This window comes from Schistocerca nitens, chromosome 5 (genome assembly GCF_023898315.1).
Source record: "Schistocerca nitens isolate TAMUIC-IGC-003100 chromosome 5, iqSchNite1.1, whole genome shotgun sequence".
Classification (NCBI taxonomy): domain Eukaryota; kingdom Metazoa; phylum Arthropoda; class Insecta; order Orthoptera; family Acrididae; genus Schistocerca; species Schistocerca nitens.
The window spans coordinates 554183265-554197520 of NC_064618.1; the positions used below are offsets into that span (position 1 = coordinate 554183265).

The 14256-nt window shown below is 37.7% G+C and overlaps 1 protein-coding gene across 1 annotated transcript in view; it reads right to left on the reverse strand.

Moving 5' to 3' along the window:
- Nucleotides 1-10115: 10115 nt before the first annotated feature.
- The window catches only part of LOC126260009 (multifunctional methyltransferase subunit TRM112-like protein), a 40457-nt gene continuing 36316 nt past the window's right edge, over nt 10116-14256 (reverse strand). Inside the window, exon 4 of the mRNA XM_049957169.1 lies at nt 10116-10300. Within this exon, the coding sequence (XP_049813126.1) occupies nt 10199-10300 (102 nt within the window). The 3' untranslated portion in view covers nt 10116-10198. The remainder of the gene's footprint in view (nt 10301-14256) is intronic.

Sequence of the window (14256 nt, forward strand, 5' to 3'; positions counted from 1 at the left end):
CATTAAGAATTTGTCTTTATGTTCCTTTACCTTTCCCACCAGTAATGAGCATTACTATAATTTATTAATTTTCTAGGAACAAAACAAACAACAGTACAAAAATTCTGTATACACAATTGTTTCCACTAATACAACACTAATTATTATAATAAAGTCAATCAAGAAGGGCACAGCCATGTTTTTTCAATGTAGACGCACAAATTACTAGACGACTGCAACACCTACATCTCTTTGAGAAACAACTGCAACACCAGGAATAAATCACAATAAATTAAGTTAGTATATGGTATATAATGGTTATGTTGTAACACATAACTTTGGTAAAGTGATGGACTATCCAACCTCTACCTGACCAGTGGATGATGATCATGACAGATGAAATAACTTATTAGTTAAGTAGTTTAGAACCACAAACTGTTGGAAGTTTTTCAGTAGTTTGTGCATGTAAGCTAGTACGTGCATTTTACTGTGCATTGCAGTACCTGCTGGTTTGCCATTTATTCTTTGTTTCGATGTCTTGGCTTGGAGAAGTAAGCCATGCCACTGAATAAAAATTGTGCTGTGACAATGTGGTTGACATCACCGACGACAAGAGAAGACCCAGTTGTAAAATAGATGTTAGTATTCAGTTGTTATATTTTGAGCTGTGAAGTTCACATTTATAGTGAGGTTGAGAGATTGTGGTGTCCCTTACAAAGAGATGTTAATCTGAAGAATCATTGTATTTGAAGCCAAAATATAAATTCCATCTACTGTACAAATGTTGTATTCATTTTTAAAGCTCTGTATTATTGTAAACCAAGGACTTCCAGTGCCTGTGGTAGAATTTGGAAACCAAGTCAGAGCTTTTCAAGATTGGCAGTCATGCAGAAATAAAAAGGTGCACTAACCTAATATTCATAAGTTATAGCTCACAAACAAATTAGACATTTACAATGAAAGGAAAATGCGTGGCACAAAGAAATGAATATATGAACAGAGCAATAAAGCAATTGTATGTTCTGAAAGACCTTCTAGTTAGCTTCTCTGAGTTCAGATACCATGTTCTTTTGTCATAACAGAAGTATTACGTGTAAACTGCTGATTTGTCAAATCTCTCATACATTCAGAGGCACACTATGGAAGAAGTGTAACGACAAGTTTTAACACACACATCATCCTGTTGAAATACCCCAAATACATCGAAGCAAATGATACTGCTTGAATATCCTTCCTAAAATCCCAGTTAATGGCTAGAGTGTGGAACAGCTGTGATCATTTCCGACACTTAGCAGTAGTGCCTCAAACAATTATGGCACACTTTCATGCTGGATAATGTATTTGGGAAGATGGAATTCAAAGTTATAAATGCCGCGTGCAATCTTGATTATTACTATAGTTCAAAATGTAGATATATTAATTGAGAAAGACTTTTTGGCAAGTGGGATGCCACCGTATTTAATGAAAAGCTTAACGTATTTGAAGAAAATTAATCCGGTATCAACAGTATGACGTGCAAAGATATACATGTTTGCAGTCCTTGGTGTAAAAGGCACCAGCAAATAGCAGTGGTTTACAACTGCACACTTGTAGCAGTACACCAACACTCTGCATGGATCTATGGGGTATTCCTACCATTCAGGTGAGGTATCTTGTCAATCATTTTTGATGACAAATTCTTTGGTCCATAGGTGTATTTTTGTTGACAGTGCAGCATCTCTACAAACTGTAATGTCATGATATAGGCAATGCGAATGTATGGAAGCCAAGTATTTTCCTATCTTCAGACACTTCAGTCTGGTCACTTGGTACCATGTGGGAGCACATTGATCAGCCAGAACACTGTGACCATCTATTTAACAATCGGTATGTCCACCTTTGGCACGAATAACAGCAGCAAGGTGTCGTGGCACGGAAGCAGTGGGGCCTCGGTAGGTTGCTGGAGGGATACACTGGCCTTGTGACACGGAGGATTATTTTGTTGAAAAATGACACTGCCGTCTTGAAACACGATCATGATGAAGGTCATGAAGGGGTGAACGTGATCTGCAATCAGTGTATGATACTCATTGGCTGTCATGGTGCCTTACACGAGCTCCACTGGATCCGTGGATGCCCATGTGAATGTTCCCCAGAGTGTTCTCCATGCCACAGCATAGGTGTAAGGAGCTGTTCCCATGGCAGAGGACAGATTTGCACCCTCCCATGATGAAAGTATAAGGACTTATCAGACCGTGTAATGCTCTGCCACTATGCCAACATCCAGTGCTGATCGGCTGCCCATTTCAGCTGCAGTTGACGATGTCACGGTGTTAACATCGGCATGAGCCTGGGTCATTGGCTATGGAAGCCCATCGTTCGGTACACTCTGCGTTCAGACACACTTGTACTCTGTCCAGTACTAGAGTCTGATGTTAGTTTTGCCACAGTTCACTGCCTGTCCTGTTTTACCAGTCTGCCCAGCCTACGATGTCTGACATCTTTAATGAGAGGTGGTGCTCAATCCCATGACATCTTAACATAGTTTCACCTTGATTTTGCCAAATGTTGAAGACACCACAGCACTTCTAGGACACCTGACAAGTCATGCGGTTTTCAAAATGTCATGCTGATCCTCCGGGTCGTCATAATCTGCCACCAATCAAACTTGGACAGATCACGTGCCTTCCCATTATACACATGACAGCAAGCTCACTGATACTACATGCACCATGCTTGCATCTGCCTAACATTTACTCCTCGCCAGGTGAAACTTCTATCGCCTGGATGGGTTTATGCTGAAAAGTCGGGTGTCATGTTCTGGCTGATCGGTGTATCTCCAAAGTCCACTGCATTCAGCATTTACCTACACCTTTTGAAATATTTTGTATTTCAGAAGGAAATTTACACACATTACAAGCTAATAGTTTGGGCACTTCTGAAGAGAAAACAACTATGCCTCCAATGAAAAAAACTAATAATTTAAAATATTTACATTATACGTAGGCTCTTACAATTAATTGTTCGAAAAATGGTACGTCTGAGACCTGCAAATTTTTTTTACCTCCAGTATTATTATACAATTACACCTCGCTCTTTACGACCATACAATTTAGAAAACGACCTTTCTTGAATATCAACTAGCAAAGCTGTCTTGATCTCTTAATATTATGTTTCACCTCAATAGGATCATATTCAGAATATTTGACTCCTTCAGAAAGTAGACTTTTTGATAATTTAATAGATATATGGTTTTCAGGTTAGTTGCAGTCATAAGAAGATTCATGTACCTGTTGTATATCTGGAACCAGGGATAATCATTTACTTGGTGGTAATTCATTACTGAGATTTCTCAGGTTTTCTTTGAGAGCACGGTGCCGAGCATTGGCCGAAGCAAGAGGGGTAGCCCCAGCGTGTGGTTCAGGCCGACCACGTGGGTAGGAATTCCATGTTGACGCTGTGACGAGGACTGTGCTTTGTGTCAATGAAGGAGACTTGTATGCCAGGAGTGCCAAAGATGGCAGACTTTGTGAAACCATAACAGCAGACATTTCACAGTTCATGCAGAAATTAATAGTAGCCAGAGAAATCATGATACCTTAAAGAGAAACACATACATTACCATTATTTGCACGAAGTTTCTGATGGTGTAATCAGATTTTCAATATCTTTATTCGTTCAAAGTTTAGTATCTGACTGTGAATTATACAAGTAACACCCAGCAACGAATTTCCAAAATCTAAGCAGTTCATCCGATTTTGTTGATCGATGTGTGTTTAGAAAGCTATTAGTGTAAACCTAAATTGGTATGAATTGCAGGCATGTAACTTCAATAGCACACGAGTATTGGAGGTCAAAGTGGCCGATTACTATTGATTGCGTCAGGCCATAAGCACTTCACAGTTACATGAAAAAATGGTAGCAGCATGCTTATTTATATTTATTCGTCTGTCTGTGTTTGTATCCGATATATACTACTCATGAAGAAATTGGTCAAATATTGGTTGTGTTTTAGAAAGTACAGAGGCATAGGCTACTGGCCTGCTTTTATTTCTATTCCTTTGATATATGTTTATTTGATTTGTTTATGGATTTTGTAATGTGTGTTAGAGCGTGTTTATGGTCCAGCCTTAGGAATATTTATTTAATTTCAAGTTATTTAAATGTAAATGTAGTAGTTCGTATGTGTTTCAATATGTTTGTGAGTATGCATTGGCTTGGAGAAGCAGCAGGAGCGCTCTAGCCAGTCACAGTGCTCGTTAATGGGGAGACTGGATGGAAGTGGGGGTGGAGTACTAAACTGTCGCAGAGGACACAGGGGAGTGCTGGATGGATGGTCGCAGGAATTACGTGGAGAGTGGGGCAGTTTGCATGTGGTCGCAGGAGATAGAAATATTTCTTAGTGCTGACTTGGTTCCGTGGCTTCTGCACTGAAGGCGTAGTATGCGTTTAGGAGTGAATACCTCGCTAGCTATGTTGTTCATTACTAATAACGTGAAGTAGGAACCTATTGTTTCCCTGTTATTCAACTTATATTTTGTTTAATTGCTGGACCATCGACACCAGTAAGTGTTTTGCAGTAATAAACGGCATTCTTAAACATATTTCTGCTATCATACTCATCATTTAAAGTTGTTAAAAATAGTACCTGCAGGTTTTATTTAATTGGAATCTTTCATTTATAAATTTCTGTCACATTCAAAATTTGCAACTACTGAGTGAAAGGAACCTTAGACCATTCGATTCGTGTGTATATTCATATTGTACACTGTAGATTCAGCAGTATTTGGCTTGTAATGCGGCAACTACATATCCCCCCCTCTAAACAACGAAACCAGCCAAAGCTTTCAATATTTCAACTCTGAGTCAGGGCACATAGTTGAGGGCCACTCATCATATTTCATTTTTTTGAAAGCCCACAGGTTCCCTTTTTAATGAAATTTAATATCTTTAAAGCTTTGGGTGTATATTGTCTCAATATCAATATGAATCTTCAATAAATCAATTAGACCTCAAATAAGACAAATTCTTTTGCATGTAAATATTGCCTAGCTTGAAGGATACAGAAATTTACACTCGCAAATTGCACTTAAAAAATCAGTGTGTCTTTTTTAGATTAAGACTGACAAGGAAATCCACAACTTCAAAATGCCATGCCACATTACACATTAATTATTCAATTATTTTATTAGTATTACAATTAAATTTTTACAAAGATTTGGTGTCAGCAACATTGAACGATGGGATCTTCTTGCAATTGCTCTCTGCCACAAATGTGTTGGTGGCCACAGCAGAAATGCTGCTATCTAAATGTTTCATCTTTTGTATGCTCTGTGAAGAATACATTTCTACACAAATAAAATATAATGTATATAAAAGTAATGTAACATGTATTTTATAATTACCATTAGCTCTTCTCACTTGTCATTGCTTTGACAGATGGAAATAAACTGCAACTGCTGATATATTTTGTTGCTATTTATAATTTAAAGTATGCCTGTAACACTAACCTAAAAAAGATTAATTTTATTGTGCCATACGGGTTTTACCTTTATTTTTTTGAAAGTCATCATCAGTGACAATGTTTCTATGTGCTGCTCTACATGAGTGCTCTCTTTGCTGGTTTCTGCTTCCAGCCTTTCAAATTCTCTCTCTCTCTCTCTCTCTCTCTCACACACACACACACACACACACACAACACAACACACAGCACTGAGAATACAAACATATATTTCCTTCATGTCATGTTTTGAGTTTGATTTAAAACTTGCATGTGATTGATATGAAGTTCTGACACAGACACAACAGATCGCTGATACAAATACATAGATCTGAGAATGATAAAGAAAGATCAAAGCAGATCACTTATTAAGAAAATGTGCAACTGAGACTGAATAATAAATGAGAATTGCTTTAAATAGTGACAAAATTGCTGTTCTCTCATGATAAACATGTCTGTTATAGTCAAAATAAATGAATGTTTTACTACTTTCAAATGTACTAATCTGGCAAAAGGAATATCGGGCTCTGACGCTCACCTTTGTGGGTTTGTATCTGCAGATGCTCAGCTGCCAACATCTTTCACAAAGCTCAAGGTCTCAAGTTGAGTGATACAAATAACCTCCTGCACAATTTTTTACAATTGCAATCAGTGTTCCGAAAGAGTGTGTCATATCAAATCAGGATATCTCTGTAACACATGGCCTTTGTATGCTATACACCACAGAAAGAGGACAGGGATCTAATAAAATAACCTTTCCTTCTTACATGAGATGTGTACCTCTATTAGGGACTGTGACGGACAATTCACAGACCTCTCAAATTCTGTGCTGCACTGGTAAACACTAACACACAGCAAAGAAACAGTGTACTGATCATCAGTTGTCGACTTGTATCCTTCGGCTAAAGAAATGTGAGCAGTTTTTATTTCCAGAGACGATTCAGTGCACAAGTGCTAGTCAATCAAACAGGGGAAACACGGCAGATGATTTAATTGAGATTTGATATTGCATTCACATAATGGATTGAGTGAACATTGTTCTTAACTTTGTTTTCAATGTGAGCCTTCATTGACAGACTACCACCAGTTTGAATGGTAACCTATCTGATCAAAATCACTGCAGAACCTTTTTTTCACCACAATGAAACAGTATTAGTTTACACGATGCACTTGTGCAACCAAAACATATTTTACTAAATAAAAACTTTTAAAGCAAAAAACTTAATGCTTAATGAATAACACCTGGTACTTAGTTTAAAAACAGCAACATGAGAAAGCCTGGGTGTAGATCATAATCTCTGTCTGCAACCTGTCTTGCTCAGAGTATTGTTTTTAAAGTATGTACGGTCATTGTCTTGGTATTTACAAATGCATTTCATTGCGTGACTACAGCTAACTGAACAGTCTGAAGACAGTTGCAGATAGCAATCAAAACTAGCTACTGTACTTTAGTTTTAATAGGAAAATAGTAGTATAGGCATTAAAAGTATTTTACTTAAAAAATTTTTATTTTTAAACCACCTTAAAACTGCCGTCTCCTCCTTACAATGCTGGGCTTCACTGTCACACATTATTTCACCTTCAATGCATGAAGTGTCAAATTGCATTAGTTTACCTATGACATATGTTGCTGCGATTGCCGTTCCATCTTGAAGACACGTGTCTCTTGGCATGACTTGCCACACGCAAATAAAATAATTCCACACAATATGTGTGCTTTTACCTTTGACATCTTATTTTATAGTTTTCATTCAGGAGCATCATTTGTTGGTAAGAAGATGCGGGGATACACATCACTCCTTTGGAGTGGTGCCACCACAGTGTTTCTGGTTAAGTTCACCAAGTAACATTATCCGCAAGCATCTACTAAATGATCTTCCTAGGTTATGTAAGGGAACAGTGATTCTCAACCCCATCCCCCTCCTCCCACCCCTTATGCAGGAACAGGTAAAAGTAAAGTTTAAAAGGAAGCCAATCAGTTTGGAACAATTAATGTAAATAGAAGCTTATGGAATTACTTTTGATGTATTTCACTTATTGGCCTTAAGTGTGCCTTAACTTGGGATGGAGCGAGCTATGAAAACATTGTGCGCATGACTCTCCAGATCACACAGTAGCTACTTCTCTACTTTTACAATAGAGCTGTTTAGAACTGTAACTCTACTCAGCCATCAAACTTCAGGTGTGCAATAGCAGGTCTCCATACTGGCTGTCCCATTCTTCTAATAGCATTCTTAAACTTCCTTCTCTGAAGTGATTGTGATGGAATCAAATTCACAATATTTGTGACAATACTCATAAGCACTATTTTCAAAAATATGTCCACAAAGCACCTGCTGGTGCACAATACAATGATACTTGAAGAAAGGCAGGAAAGATTAGTCATTTGCACCCAAGGTAACAAATCCTTTGTCTTTACTTACCAAAGAAGGTGCTCCATCAGTAGTAACAGACACACATTTCTGAATTGGCAAACCCTTTTCAGGAGGATCAAAATTGTAAGCACAGCTTCTGTTAAACTGAAATTTGAAAATATCATTCTTACAAAAATCATCACATTCCTTAACAACTGTGCCATCATCAAATGGTTTTGCATGTTCCATCAGTACTTCTGATATATGAAATAATGTTTTGTTTGATGAAAGACTTTTTTCTACAGGCTTCACGAGAAACTATTACTGTGTTGGTAATTTACTTTTAAGGTTAGAAAGTTTCTTCCTCCTCAATTCACTACCAATAGCTGCTTCCGATTCGAAGTCTTCATGACTGTTCTAAATGAATTTCCATATTTAACTTTTTTGGTGTGGTTAAAGTAACATTACATACCAACCAGATAAACATATCTTCATGTAATGTGACAAAACTGTTCTTCCCATCTTCCCATTCACAATGGAAGTGGGACTTCTCCGGTGTTTAACTTCACTCATTTTTCAGAAATACATTAAAAACAGCTCATCAAAACAGAATTTGGACAAAGATTTTGTAGGATTGACTCATAAAGCCATGGGCTGAGCATCCCTGCTCTACACAAAGGGAGCTTATTGTATCATGATACCTTTGTTTAATTGTTACAGTGAACTCACAGACTAAATTGGCCAATGTGAAATACTGATTTCTCATTGGTTTCCTTTAATTTTTAGAGCTTAGTCTTGTATATTGATAAACTGTATTCTATGAGCGAAAAAAGTAACCATCCTGAAACAGTTTTGTAAATTATTTGAACAAAAGTAAGCATGATCATTTTCTGAGGAAAGAGATACAGATACATGTTATTACTTCAGCTCAAATGGGATATGTAGATCATGAGAAGAAAAAATAATAAAGGAAACAGGAAAAGTTGTATTCATATGGAGCTAATGACACAAACTGATGATTCGGCAAGGCAACGTGAAATTTTCTATATGATGAGGCAAGCAGCGAGTGAGAGCAATCATAATTATCAATAGCTTCTATATCCAAGTTCATATTAAACTGAAGACTTTGCAAAAGAATGACAGCCTCATCTATTGAGTGCATAAATAAACATGTGAACTTGCAATGCTTCACTCGAGGTTGCAAATTGCACCAATCCATTTTCTATTTAATTACATTTTTATGGAAGTCGTTATTTTCTGAGTGTTTGTTGGCAACTGAAAATACTTTGTCTATTTCAAAATACATAAACTGTTGATCAACCATAAAAATGTGTAAATTATGAAATCACTTACATCATATCCAGTACACTTTCAAAAGAACCTCAAAGTTAATTCCAATGCCCTAGTAATATGTGCTGATTTACAATTATCAGTACTACTTTTCTCGCATCTAAATATAAAACTGTATTAATGTGCATGAAAAAAAAGATACGACACGAGTGAAACAATTTATTTTTAATACGGTTCTAAGACAACATACTACTAAACAAGATTTATCTAGGCTTCTGACAAAAACTGGAATATCTTTATAGTGAAGCTTGGATTAAACTTTTCTGCTGCATCACTCAGACATAATAATATTGACACCTCTGAAAAGTGAAAAAACCTTTATTAGACAGTTACAGTTCGTATCTAACATCGAATGCACAAATAGGAGACACACAGAAGTCGGAGGGATACATACCTGTTTCACCACAAAAATCTCAAGAACTGAGGACTCTTCCTTGGTTGACATAATTGTGTAGCATGTCCCTTAAAATACTGCACTGAGGTGCAATTATATTCAGATCGGTGGACTGAGGGTTAAAAGTGACAGTGTATTTTGTCATTGTGTTATTTAAAGTAATCTCAGTTACTTTCAAAGATGTGAATGGAAGCATTATTGTCTTGGTAGACACATCATTCACCAGTTTAGTACAATGGGCACCACTGAGATGAGTATTGTCCTAAATAGCGACAATCCCATCTTGTAACCTTACATGAACCAAGACTGCAATGCAACATTATGACCCACAGTCTCACTGACCGCCAATCATTATTTACAGCAGAAAGGAGACAGACATCATGACAGGCTTCTGCTGGCATTCTCTGAATGTAAACACATCCACTGGAGAGTTTGTGCAGCCGATTTATGTGCTTTTGTGCCTTATTGTTTCAAAGTAGTATGTGGTACAGTCAATTGTTTTATTATACACAATTTCGTATATTAAAAAATTAATTATTTTTGTAACATAAACACTATGTCTTGTCATAAAATACTTTAATATTATACAATGTAACAAAGTGGAGATATAACAACACACATGAACAGTTTATGAAGAAATAATTACAGCTCATCTTCATTTAGTAACATGTTTGGAATTCCTTGATTTATTGGAAATTTCCTCCCTGATTCAGGGCAGATCAATTCTCCATTGATTATTTCAACCTGAAAGAAAAAAAAAAAATTAGTTCTCAGTTATAAATACAACAAAAATGAGAATATAAGATTATCAAGACAGATTATCTGATCATGGCCTACAAATTAGAGGAGAACGAAAAAAATGTACAATGGAATATGCAGAAATGAAAGCAATGCAAATACCTGGAACTACTTCGTAAGCCACTGAGATGGCCCTTATATGTTTAGTATGTGTATGCAGCAAAGAAACAATTTCATCTGGATGATTAGCTCATGACAAACAAAGCACAATGTTTGACAGGATGGGAAATAAAATAAGTTGTGTCTTTTCTACAGAACCATCCTGGGATTTGCCTTAATACGTATAGGAAAACACAAAAGAACCTAAATTTGGATGCTGGAACTGGGACTTTAAACCCACGCCTTTCAACTGAAAGGTCACAGCTCCTTGATTATGAACTACCTAGGTTCAAACTTAACCACATGGCAATGGAAGGGAAAAATCCATTTAGTACCCAGTAACGGATATGCAAGGTTTTAACCACTTAATCTTCTTTAACATGTAATCCATTCACAAAATAGTTAAAATATTGTAAGTTGTATTCTAACATTCATAATCATAGCACACCCCCTAACAAATCAAAATTTTCTTTTTAATAAATATTTTTCGACAAGGAACAATTTCATTACAAAATTAGTTCAACCAAATTTTGAACAGGTCTGGTCAACTAATTACCCAACAGTAACAGAGACAATGGACAATAAAAGGCATGCTCTAATCACAAAATATTGGGTTGATACATAAGTCTGTAGCATTTTCCGTAAGTTTCATAAACACAACATGTACACAGAACTGTGGCTTTAGTCTTTAATAATATATTTTCCTTCTCTACTAACCGTAAGTTTCATAAACACAACATGTACACAGAACTGTGGCTTTAGTCTTTAATAATATATTTTCCTTCTCTACTAACAACAGTCTGACAATGTTTGGGAACTTTTCGATCCTGCAGCTCTAGAAATTATGTGGTTTTGAGATGAAGAACTTGTTGAGCTACATTCAGAGCACATTTTCATCCAGAAAGGACGTTCCTTGGAGATTACTCAAAAGAGAGTGGAATATGTGAAAATCAGAGGATGCAAGATCAGATGAATAACATGGGCCCAGAATGACTTCCCAACCCAATTCCTGTATAACGTTTTCTGTTGGGCTAACAGAATGCAGGCAGATGATATCGTGGAGTACCATCACTTCAGGCAGTCTTCCTGGTCATTATTCTTGGATTGTGTCTGCAAGACATCACAGTTGTTGACAATAAATTTCGAGAATGATGGTTATAGTTCGGGGAAGCAATTTGTAGCACACCACACCATTGCTGTTCCACCAGATGCATACCATTATCTTCTGTGAAATGCGCAGGTCGAAGTACAGGAAGTTGCTGCTTTGTTTGGTATCAAACATTCCTTCCTTTTCCTTACATTAAGATGAAGCCACCATTTCTCATCACCAGAAATGATACAGAAAGGAATGGTTGGTGTTGTTCACAAACCAAATGATGACGAACAAGTCGAGATGCACATATGGCCACCCGCTGGTTTTTATGAACTTGGCTTAGAACCCTGCTCTTTCTAGCACTCTCTGTCTCCTATTTGGGGCATCATGAACTCCACCAGAAGCCATCATCTTCACATCACTCACTGCATTCAGTTGTTCCTATAGTAAGTATTTCTCAAGATGCTGCACATCAAGCCACACCATAGATCTCAGGAGACTGGCAGCGAGAATACACTGATATCGCACAGTGCTACTAATCTTAGCAGCTAGCCAGTGGTTGTATCTTATACCCACTAGCAAGCGAACCAGTTTTTTATAAAGGACAATTCAGTTATTGATGTATCACAGCACCACACAAGCACTCATAGTATCCCTGATGTTATGTATACAAAGATTTCAACTTGTACAAATTGTAATGTGTTAATATTTTATTCCTTTTATAGATGTTACCTCAAACTACAGACAACAAATAACATAGGTGAGGGGAGGGGAGGACTGCCAAGAGGGAACTCCATGCACACATGCAACAGGGGTAGGGTTGGAAGTTCTGGCACAGAGTCTCTAATAGAAGCCCACTTGGTCAGTCTATTTTTGGGTAAATGGTAAACATTCTGAACTGTGGGCTGTAAAACAGAGTCTAATGTGGATGTTTAGGTGTCTGGTTGATTGTGACCACACAGCCAAGAATTCCTGTCATCTGATCCTCAGTGTTGGGATACTAGCTTCCATCAGGAGGCTGTCTATGGGGCTTGTATGGCATGTGCCAGTTCCAAACTGCACACTACAGTGTTGAACTGGGTTTAAGCAGCTCAGTACCAACAGTGATGCGATTTCCATAAAGATTTCATACAAAATCCAGGTGGGATAATATCAAAGCTTTGTATAATTCCAGAAGAACTGTGCAATCTGTTCTCCAAAAGGTGCTGCTGAAAAACCTGAGGGCATTAAGTTCACTCATGCAATTTGCTTTTAGCTGGCATATGTACGGTAACCATGTGTACTATTATCAAATAAAGGGGCAAAAAATTTGCAATTTTCAAAGACTTCAGGTAACTGATTACCTAGGTAAAGTTCTGGGTGAGTCAACAAAGGTGCACAGGGCAAGTTTTTGTAGGAGAAAATTAATGCTCATGATTCAGTGCACAGCTTTCCACTTCCTGTAATCTCCCTGAAGTTGGTGATCTGTGATGTGCAATATAGGCTAAGAAGATCAAAATACACTGAGGGTGAGACCACAGATCATACTGCCACTGACTGCCTTGAAGCTGTGACACTCAAATCTGATCCCTGAGGTACTCCATTTTCCTGTACACACTGGTCGTTGAGGGCTGAACCTACCTGGATCTGGAACAATTAGAGGGATAGGAAATTCTAGATAACAATTGGTAGGCAATTCTGGAAACACCAGTCATGCAGCACAGACAGGATGTAATGGCACTGGATGGTATCATACACCTTCAGGAAATCAAAGAACGCATTGATCAGGTGTTGGTGATGCATGAAATAGCTGCACACTGCAGATTCCAGATGTATCAGTTGATCTTTGGTGGATCAGAGCACCTGAAAGACACTTTGAAATTTATCTACAAGTCATCTGGCTACCAGACTCAACAGTCATCAGTTACTCATTATTTCAAATAATTTACACAATCCAGCCATTAAGGAGATTGGCCGAGATAGAGTCAAAATTTGCAATTTTTTTCCAGGTTTCAGGATAGGAATGATAATACTCTCTCACCACTGGAAGGGAGACTCCCCATCTCACCATATATGAGTGGAAAATCCGAGGAAGTGTTTTATGCTGTCAAGGTTTTTAAGCATTTGACTGTGGATTTTATCACAGCCAGGAGCTGTGTCTCGACACTCTGCTAAAGGACTGCAGCACTCCTATTCACTAAACAAAACACTGTATTGTCATGTCCTGGAATAGGACCAATCACCAACTCTGGACGAAGGTGTGGCCTGAATGATGCAATCAGGACATTGATGACTATGTGGGCTGGAGTCTACCGAGTTACTTTTAAAGGAGTGAAAGGGAAGAAAATCTCCTTGGATTCTTAGCAGAGGTGATTTTGCAGTGGAGAGGGGAGGTTGTTGGCTTCATATGAAGTGAATAAGGGTGCGAACACTTGAGGATTCAGTTTAAGAACAATTTTTACTTTCCAACAGTTCAGCCTTATCTGGAGAGATGTCTTACAGTGGCTTCATACCTTTGCAAATCAATGAGTACACATTAACAATCAATGAGTACACATTCCAGCAATTCCGTTTTCTTGAGTTCTGCCTTCTCCTATCAGAGACGAGTGTTCTGCTTGCAACTCATTCCGACAACACAGAATAAATATTTCAAGCACAATTGGAGACAAGTTCGAGTTGGTGCTTGTTCCCCTTTTTGTTCCAACACACAGAAAATGTCAATTATTACCTA